Source organism: Denticeps clupeoides, chromosome 4 (genome assembly GCF_900700375.1).
Source record: "Denticeps clupeoides chromosome 4, fDenClu1.1, whole genome shotgun sequence".
Lineage (NCBI taxonomy): Eukaryota > Metazoa > Chordata > Actinopteri > Clupeiformes > Denticipitidae > Denticeps > Denticeps clupeoides.
The window spans coordinates 31981228-31991967 of NC_041710.1; the positions used below are offsets into that span (position 1 = coordinate 31981228).

The 10740-nt window shown below is 40.6% G+C and overlaps 1 protein-coding gene across 1 annotated transcript in view; it reads left to right on the forward strand.

Annotated features, from left to right (window-relative positions):
- The window catches only part of hhip (hedgehog interacting protein), a 31790-nt gene extending 22421 nt beyond the window's left edge, over nucleotides 1-9369 (forward strand). Inside the window, exons 11-13 of the mRNA XM_028977395.1 lie at nucleotides 1317-1398; nucleotides 6076-6224; nucleotides 7024-9369. Of these exons, the coding sequence (XP_028833228.1) occupies nucleotides 1317-1398; nucleotides 6076-6224; nucleotides 7024-7220 (428 nt within the window). The 3' untranslated portion in view covers nucleotides 7221-9369. The remainder of the gene's footprint in view (nucleotides 1-1316; nucleotides 1399-6075; nucleotides 6225-7023) is intronic.
- Nucleotides 9370-10740: the final 1371 nt, after the last annotated feature.

Sequence of the window (10740 nt, forward strand, 5' to 3'; positions counted from 1 at the left end):
CGTCGCCTAATGTCATGCTGATTGTTAACTACTGAGTTTTACTGAAGGAATTACAAGATGCAAAAATCCCCTAAACTTTTATCCAGGTCTAGAGAACAATATTTCTATTGAGAATATAACTCCATTTGATGGTGAAGGGAAGTTCACCACTAAACCACTCCCTGCCCATGATGACACAAGAGCGGAAGCCTGGAAGCCTTGCAGATCATTTTCAAGGAGCTTTCCCAGATGCCCTCCAGAAGACCCCGGCAGGGGTCAAAGACTTACTCTTACATACACTCTTTCCTTCATGGAACATTCCAGGGTGACATTAAACTCCTGGAGCTTCCTGACAGATTGCTTTCCCTGTCTGCTGCTGACAATAGATATGGTTGGGACTACGAGGGCAGAGGAATCAGTCACAGTGTTGGGTTTCTATCCGCTGTCTTTTTCCTTCCAAGAAACATGTATATGGATATACTTTTGAGGTGTTATTTAAGACATTAGACAGCTTCGGGAATGTCAGATTCACCAGTTTGCCAAACAAGTCTCATAATCTTATCTACATGGTTGTTTTGGTAGCGGACATGGTCCAGAGGTGTTTGTGACAGAGTTATTGGCAGAGAAGTCTGCTGATGACCAAATTTTATTGTAAGAACAGAAACCGGAAGTAAACAGAGGATGAGTGAGGAAACAGAGATGCCAGATTGGGTAGTTCTGTAATTGATATTTAGGGGAAATATTGATTGTCAAGAATAAGGAGAGAGAAGAACCCAAATCTAATTTAATTATGCTAAATACTTGTGGCAGTTATAGTGTGCATGGTTTCTGGGCTGAAATATTATGGTATTTGGCAACCCTGCTTGTGGTACTTTGTGGAATATGGTATTAAGACTAGTCCTTGATTGAAAGCTTTTTGAATGGAGAATTCCATTGAAGTTCTCTTTTAGGTTAGGGTTAGGCTTAATCCGATGAACAGGAAACCAACCCCTTTTGTTTGCAAAAGCTATTGTGTTAAATTGTGTTCAAACTAAAATGTTACTTGGTTTCTTTTCTTCAGGATAGTCTTTTTTTTTTTCTTTATCTAATTATTTAAGTTCCGAGGTCATACTTGACATTACACTAGCAAGCAAGTCCCACATGCCACAGCTTTTTATAGCACTTTTTAAACATTGTCACTGCATTTGTCCCATCTGCATTCTCACACACTTCCCAACTCAAAGGCCCATCCTTGAATCAAGAGCCACGCGGCCGGAGGAGGGATGCATGTTGTATGTTTCTCTTTAATGCACCCAATCATAGAAACGCAATTTCCCCTTTTCCACTGTTTAACACAGGTGAGGTTTACATCCTGACTTCCAGCAAGACTATGGCACAGTCCCACAGCGGAAAACTTTATAAACTCCTGGACCCTAAAAGGTATTTTACACACATCAACATCTTAACGTAAAAAACATGCATATCAGTATATTCTAGGGGTGGGGGATTTATTTATAACAGTCTAGTACAGTGGTTATGAATGTTCATATTATTATGGTGAGTGTGGCAATGTAGCCTAAATGCTTCTTAACTGTCCAAATTCAAGCTGTGGGTTTTTTTTTATTATAGCTTTCATATAATCCATAATTATAAACAAACAACTCTTTGGAGAACCACATCATTTTTACCTTATGTGTATCTGCACAGTGTGTATATGAGTACATTTAACTGCGCTTTATGACCATGCCTCTCATGCACTGTGACAGTGTTGTTTTTTTTTCTTCAGTCTTAATTAAGGTTGAGTTATTGTATTAACCTAGACCAACGCATGCTCACACATACCAACACACACAAAGATCATATTTATTTAGAGAGGGACACACACACACGCCGGGATATTATGCCATTTGAATAAATCATCACTACACAACTGCTGGCTTCAGCCAACACAAACGCAGGTCATAATTGGTCATAAGCACAGCGTTTCCAAATGTTAGTGTAACATGTTCCTAACACTGAGGTGGTTCAGACAGTCGCAGGCTCATTAGAGAGTGTGTGTGTGGTCTTCTGGGTGTTTTCTCGTACTCTCCACAAACCCAGGCACCTGTCGTCACCAGGAAGATTGTTTTCTTTCAGGCATGTTTGTGTGGAATTCAAATTTACCCCATCACAAAAAGTCCCTCCTCCTAGTCTAAATTGTTGTGACAAATCCAAAAGTTGTGTGCGTGGCCCAGCCTAGCAGTTAATCATCTGAGCGTATGTGAGTGTTTGTGCGCACCTCTCCAATATGTCCTAATTTGTCCCATGTGCATGATGGATTTTAAAACCACTTTCAGTTGTGATGGAAGTTTAAAGAATTTGGCGGGCCAAATCCTTGTGAAAGACGTTTGGGACCGTACACAGGAATGTACACATGGAGTGTAAGAATTCCCACATAGTGCTGGCCAATTCCCCTGCCGTGAGGGCTTTTAATAGAACAGATACATCTGCCCCACACAAAACTCAAGTTCACCAAGCACACGTGTGTTCAGATCAGCCGGAGTGGGATCCGACCACAGCATCAACTCCACAAGGCTTTCAGTAGTCGATTTGTTTTGTTCTTCTTTCGGTTGAGAATTACAGATCAAATTGATCAAATTCCTTGAACAGGCAAGTTACAATAGTGGGTAAGATATTTGCCCCCTGCGTGTCTGGATTGTTAAATTTGTGCTGTTCTGCAGGAGGCAAGTAGCTGTGGACCAGGGTTGGGCCCCACACTACAGCTGGAGTGGTTATTGGAGGATATTAAATGGTTTAGAATTATGTGTGACATTTGGCAGACAGCTTGATCCAGCGTGTCTTACAGTGCAGACTGGATGTTTTTTTTTTCTGCACATTGGAGAAAAATCAAGGTGTCCACATGGGTGTTCGGCAGCAGCGTTCGATTGTCTGCGTGTCTGGATGGAGTCAAATAAATGCTGCATGCAGCATTTTCTCGGTGTGAATTTTTGCTGAAATCCCAGTGAATGGGACAAGCATTAAACAGCGTCAAGCGAACGGCCGTGAAATGCCAATCAACAGTCACTACCGGCACTTCTTTTTTTTTTTTTATCCTGCCGCCAGAAAATCAACCAGCAACGTCATTGTGAAATAATCGATTATGTTCTGCACTGCATCGATTATGAGATTAATTTCAACACCCTTACTTACAACCAGTGCTTACTGGGAGGGGCAATGAAACAATGTTGTTAATCTTTTTTTTTTTTTTTTTTTTTTGCTTGATATGGATAGATATAACAGCCTATCATACAGGGTTTGGTTTGTACATGCCCATCCCCTGTATGCCTGCAATGAGGGAAAGAAAACAAGATGGAAAAATGTAATTGAACCAAGGAGAAGCATGTAATCGCTTGAGAACAAGCAATACGTGACAAATAAAAATATGCATCACTCCATCCTAGATAACACGAAAAGCCAGTCATAATGAGAGTGGCTTGAAGTGACACACTGCCATATCAGTGTTAGTACAAAGGGTGACCAACATGGCTGTTTAACCCCTTAAGGGCTCAGAGACATACCTTCAGGTCACAAATGCACTTCTATGCAACCTTATTTATTGACTTTTGTTAGTTGGTTGGTGGTCTGCCAGGCTTATCTCGTGCTAATGAATAGTATGTCTGCGTACATGTGAATGATTTCTTTGGACAAACAGATTCGCCGATTGCAGCATGATCACAAAGAACTAATGTTCTTTCAGTACAGTGCTGGCCAGTGGATGGGGATTGCAGACATCCTGTCATGAAAAATTTGGAAATTGGACGTAGTCTCCTGTAACAATCTGGACTGGTCAGGATTAAAAAGTTAAATGTCATCCAGCCCTAGTTACCGCTTCACTGCCATAGTCTTACAGTTTCACCCCGGACAACTCATGGTTGAGTGTCTTGCGCATGTGGTGACTGTGATGCTACTACTACTCTTAAGTGTGTTGTATGCCAGGCATATAACTCTGGCCGCAGCTCTCCCTCTGGTAGTAATGCACAGATGGATAAAGGCATAAAGCAATGTATTTATCACTTCTACTTTTCTCACTTCTAATTAATAAATTTCATGGTAAGTGACTGTGTGTGTGCGCGAGACCCCCTGCATTCACACTCTCCTCATGCCCAGGAGCAAAGTTTCCTTTTCTTTGGCTGTCTCCCTTAAATCTCCCACGCCCTATTTTCTGCACCTTCCCAGTGAATTGGGTCACTGCTACAATACACAGTAAATTTTTGACACAATTGGTCAGGGTAGATGTGGAAATAATTCTTCTTTCTGTATGTATTTGTGTTTATTTCAAGTCGTGGCGCCCAACCACATGAGAACCTGAAATCTGATTAGATGACATTTGTTTTTCTTCCCACACAAGTTTCATCACAAGCTTCACAGCATAGCAGACAAAGCCACAGCAACACAGGGCAGACTGACCTGGGATCAGACACGGCACATTGTCTCTTCTTCAGGCCTCCCACCAGAACAAAGGCAACACGGCCCACCCTGCATTCAATGTCCCGGGGACAACTTTAACCAATAAGCCACAGCCCCTCCTTTTTAATTTATCAGCCTGCGTGCCTTATGGGCCTGGCCTCCTGGGCTGCTTCATTCCCACACTGCCTGTTGACCCAGCTGCTTTTGTTAGTGTCACCAGCAGCAGGTGTTGTTTTCAAGCCCACCCTGGCAGACACACAGGCCGTTCAGTAGCACCATCTTTTCTATTCTTCCTTTTTCTTTCCCTTTCTACTTTGCCTTCTAGCTTGCTTCCCTCTTTCCTCTACGGTGTCGCTCCTTCTGTCTTTGTTACTTACAGCGCCAAGGTTGTCACAACAACTAAACAAAAGGGGGAAGAAAGGGAGATGTGTTGTGGAGAACAGTAGAGTGGAGCATGGGAATTACCCCCCCCCCAACACACACTACTGCACATTCAGCTTTGCAGTTGGACCCTTATAAACATGTGAAAATCTCATTACCTTGTTTAGCAAAATTATGCCATATGTTGACTTGAAAAGTTGTCAGCATCACATGGGCTCACTACAATAGCAGAAATTAGACCCTACCGGACTAAAAATGTCACACTCATACCTGTTTAATCTCATATTATTAATGTGAGTGTTTGGTGGTGGTTTTGTATCAACCCAACTTTAGTGTAGGTAGTTCTATGCTATACACGTGTGGTTTAATACCCGAGCAGCGTTTTTCTCCGGCTGGTTATCCTGCTGGTACAAAACTGGCTTGTCCTTTGGTGGGAATGAAATGAAGATGCAGGATAGTATAGTTTTTGCCACTTAATTTTAATCTTAATTGTATATATTTATTTTGTAATGCAATTCTATTTAACCCAGTCAATATAGTACCTAATAGAAGAGAAAATTATCTTTGTCAAACCCATTTCAGTATTAAAACAAGGTTATCTTATTGTTATAATATACCGTTTTATATATAATTCTATACCAACATTGAGCAGTGTTACTGCTGCTATGCTCTTTGTCTCTGTCTATCCTGTAGTTTTTGACAAAATATCGTTTTATTATGTCAAAAACTACTGGACAGACAGAGACAAAGTTGCGTAGCAGCGGTAACACTGCTCAATGTTGGTATAGAATTATCTGTCCTACTTGAGCTCCTCATATGACACCAATCATTGTTACCACATGATTAAGTACATAATTCAGGAAAACTGAGACAAGGTTTTTATTGCACATGGTATGAGTGTGAGTCTTCCACATATTGACAGTGGCTCCCAGATGCCACTTAAAAATTAACCATTTTTGGCCATACTGTGTCTATTGGGTATCAATACATCAATAATTTGTATAGAAGACATAGACTAAAAAGCGACTAGAAAATAATTTAACTTCCAAACTACAATGAATTCCTTCTCTGTAGTTTATTGACTTTTGTTAGTTGGTTGGTGGTCTGCCAGGCTTATATTGTTTGAAATCGGTTGAATCATTTGAGCATTGCATGGGTACCATGCAAACCTAAACAAGCAGATCAGTTGTATACGCATTCCAACAACCCACATACTCCCTGGATAGAGATTTAGGAGGTAAAAGATGGATGTTCCCTAATTTCTTTCTGAACGTGATTTCTCCACTGCAGGCCTGCAATGCCAAAAGAGTGTCGTCGGCCACTGGAGCATCCCGAGATGCTGAGTAGCCCCTGCTCACGCCAGTGTAAGAATGGCCATTGCACCCCCACCGGAACCTGCTGCTGCAGCCTCGGCTGGGAGGGGCCCTTGTGTAGAGTTGGTGAGTTGTGACACACACACACACACACACACACACACACACACACACTTGTGCACATACTGACACTGCATTCATGGGTCACTTGTTCTGTACAGTCAGACCGAGTCAATTTTTAAAGGTATCAAGAAGTTCTGTAGGCTCTGGGTTTGGTACACAGTTGCACTGGTCACGCTTTGAAGATAAAAAGCAGTTCATAAAGTTGTGCAGTAGGAATCCATATTTCTGTCTCAATGGTGGTTTCACCAGACTAATTACAAAGGCATCTTCAACCTGGTTTCATGCTGTCACAATAATTGAGAGTGATCAGTTGGAAGAAAGGACGAAAGTGAACAGTGGGGCAAGAATTTGGTCCTGTCTACCTCCTGGGCTCACATGAAAGGGGATAGGCGTCTGCCGTCACACAGCCACCTGGCAGCATTCCTCAGCTGAATGGTTCCAGAATTTAGAGTATTTGGAAGTAAGCCAGATGTCTGATTGACACGCCATCCCCTTTTCATTGGGTTAGAAGCCGGCGAATGGTCAATCCGGGTCACAAATGCATCATAATGTTGGTCTCAGCACTTTTCATAATGCAGCCAGGTGCTCTAGGCCAATCTTTGACAAATTATTTTGAAAAGAAAGTGGCCTTGAATCCTTGTTAACTAGTCTCTCTAAATATATTGCTGGTGAAATTACCATTTCAAACACATAGAAAAATGATGGGCATTGAGAATTGGAATAAGTGGAAGCGTTCTTTAAATTCTTTAAGCTTTTCTCAGTTCATCATTCTCATTCCCTCTCTTTGATTTCTTTCCTGCAGCCAAGTGTCAGCCTGCTTGCCGCAACGGAGGGGTGTGTGTGGAGCCCAACAAGTGCTTGTGTAAGAGCACCTTCTCAGGTGCCTACTGTGAAAAGGGAGAACATGGATCCGAGATTTTCGAGCAGAAAGATGGCATCCTAGACCACCTCATCAACATGACATCCTACCTGCTAGATCTCACCACCTACATTGTATAATGGAGGGACGTGGATGGCATCTGCTCTTTTCTACATCAGCTTGCAGCCGGCATTCTGTGGAGACCCTTGCAGCCTATGAAACCCATTGTTCCTCCTGCCTTCACTTCACCTCAGGCCATTCAGCATCTCTCAAGGACAACTGCCAAACGTTTGGTGCATGCCACAAGCTGGAAGTCATTTCACAGCAGCAGATGCAGATGAATGTGTGAAGGTTGAAATTCAGACTAGATATGGAACGCTGTCAGGTTGTCCTTCATTTGTAGTATGACCAGAGTCTATTGATGGGAAAATGTCCACAGAGAAACCAGACTTCACACTGATCTTACCTAAGCTACCATAATGCTAATTATGCTACCATAATAGGAAAGGTTTGCTGCCCATCTGCCATACAGCAAGCTAGACTCTGTAGGACAGTACTACAGGTCAATCACGACAGGACCCCACAACTGCATCCTTGAAAACTCTTGTTTGCACCAACAGATCCCTCAACAGAAATGCATACTTCGCTTCTCTTCACCACGCAGGAAGGAAATCAATGGATTCTGTTCACACAACAGCTAGCTGTGGATATACCTTCTTGAGAACTCTCCAAAAAGAATGAAAAACATGCACAAAAACTCAAAGTGTATACATGATTGAGAACACTTGTGACAATCCTCTTGGTCATCAGCTAACCTTTAATGTGCAAACTTGAAACCCCAAAAAAAGAGCAAAGTCTGATAACAATAGCCCCATGGGCATGGTGAATATCCTTGAAATCTACCCCTTACTGGTATTTCCATAGCAGTAGGCAAGATGTAACCTGATTCTGCAAAGATGATTCATGTTTCTTAAATTGAACATGTAAAAATTCAGCATTTGTAAATACATTGCTTTTTTTGCCAGAGGTATTTTTTTCCTCCAGGTATGCAAAAGGATGGTCTTTGTGCTGTAGTAAACACACTATGGTTAGTGCCAAATAGCTCAATGCTCTGCTCTTGAAAATGTGCCACAAAATAGCACATTCCTCTCCATGCTCTGATCACAAGACCATGTAAGCTGCTTTCTGAAACATTGAGACATAAAACATCATTTCAGATAGTTTGAAATGAAATGTTGGTTGACCCCCTTGGAGATATCCCAAGACTTACTGTTTTCCTTTTTAATTGCATTGTTTTTAATTTCCAAGAATCCATCTTCGTATAGTATCTTCTAATTTTCTTTCTAAAAGCAAGTAGTACCATACTTTGTTGGAGCATACATATATTCATAAGAGCAAATTACAGTCTCCCTCATTCTTAACAATAAAATGTAGTACCATAGTGAAAATAAGTACTATTTTGGTCACACAGAATAATATAGTATTACTGTTGTTTTTACTGAGAAGCATTTATTTTTGTAAATGTAATAATATAAATGAGGACAAAGTATGTTCATGGGGGGAGGGGGTCCATTAAGATTATGGGTTGGTAATTTTTTTTTTTTTTTTTTCCAGAACAGTTCCTCAATTCAAGCATTTTAAAAATCTTTGTAGTCATACCCTGGTAACCTGCAGTAAACTCTCCCACTCTAACTGGAGAGTTTATTAGAGCAGTGGTTCTTTGTGCCATTGATTGGTTTATTTCAAATGGTTCATTCTAAAATTAGAAACACTTTTTTGCATATATTCACACTGACATGCAATGCATTTGTCCATTTTAACCCATTACAAAATCGCCACATCTAACCCAGGCTAGCAAAAATGAATGTTTTGAAATATATATCATAATTCGCATGTTGCCAATCACATTTTTTCTTTGTTTTCATTCTGATCTCCCATTGTGATTATTGTTTAAAAATGTGTAAGCATACACATTTAGATGTATGCTGTTTTCAAGCTTAATTATGTTACGATAGGCTCTGCAGTGGTCTTAGTTGATGTAAAAGTATGCTGTACGTGTATCCTCTAATTTAAGCACTTAATGTGAAACTTGCATTGGAGCTGCTGAGAAGGCAACATGTGAATAGACTTTTCATTATTTAAGTAGTTAAGGCATAAAGTTATTTAAGTTCTTGACATTGTTTTGCCATTTTATGTGAAGATTTTGATCATTTATTGTAAATAAATATAGAGCTGTCTTGGTTCCATTTTCAGAAGTTATCAATATGTCTATTAAAGTTTATAGCATGTTTAAAATCCCTGTCGTATCTTATGTTTATTATTAGACAAGTTTTGTAGATTTTTAAAATTTCAAAATTAAATGCCCACAGTTGTAATGCTTACATGATTGATATGCTTACTATGATGAATGAAAATGTCCAGTCATTTTGTATGAAAAGCAGAATGCAGCATGTATTTGTGAAAATTCTTTCAGAAGATTAAAATAGTCTTGTTCAAATATGCACATTTTCAAGTGGTACCAGGAACATCAAAGGAAGAATCCTTAATAAGCTGCATTTTAAGATGCTGCAGTCTTGAATCCCACTCAATGACTGCTCTAGGTGTCATGGATAGCCAGACACATACATACAATATATGAATCGGCAATCTTAATGGTTCATCATTACAGTGACACACCATGCTTCCAACTTTGCAGTATTCCAGCATGACTGTGCCCCAGGGTACCATGAAAGGTCCATAAAGACCTGGTTGCCTGAGTTCGATGTGGAAGAACTCGACTGGCCCCAACAGAGCCCTGACTTCTACCAGTGTTTGATCTTTTGAGATGAACCAGAATGAAGATTACCTGTCCGGTCTTTTGATCCATGCTCTATGGAATGAATGGGCACAAACCTTCTGAGTTATGGCTGCAAGTGGGAAACCTATTCCATGTTTAATTCTATGTATTTGAATGTAATCACAACAATTGACCATGTGGTTTACTTTTTTTTATTTATTTTTTTTATCCATGGGGAAATCTAAAAACCATTGAGTGAGGGGGTACTTAATAGAGACATTATTAAGGGCGGTGGTTATAAGAGGCATAAGGGCTAGGAAAGCCAGTCTGCAGCTGTTGTGAGATGTTGAGATGAAAGCACTGTCACTCAATGTCACACCTAATGGTGAGTTTCTCCTCACCATTGCTGAGAGGCCATATGGATTTAGATGAAAACCATTTCCTCACCCTGTCTGTTGAGGAGGACTGAGACAGTAGGCACGGTGTAACGGTGCTGTACAGAAGATGGAGGTGTGATCCAGGAAGGACAGAAGCCTTTTCTGTCACAACCCAGATATTTCCCGCTATTTTCTTTGTTCTGTCATGTCTTTTACCTGTGGTTCATTTTTAGTGTCTGTGTGAGGGTCCCATACCCTGTTTGTGGTATTAAATGCCTGTGTTAGTGAGTTGTGCGTTTGCGTCCTTCCTTTCCTGCCTAGCGTCCCTGACTTTTTCATTGCTAACAGAATTTACAGAATTTGAATTTGCCTTTAATTATGATGGCATGGAAATACAACATATTGTTCTTCTTCAGGCCGGATTTTTCTATACGCATCTCGTCCTACAGTTTTCATTGTACATCCTCTAAACTTAACACTTTATTTGGGCTTTATCTTTGGGGTTTG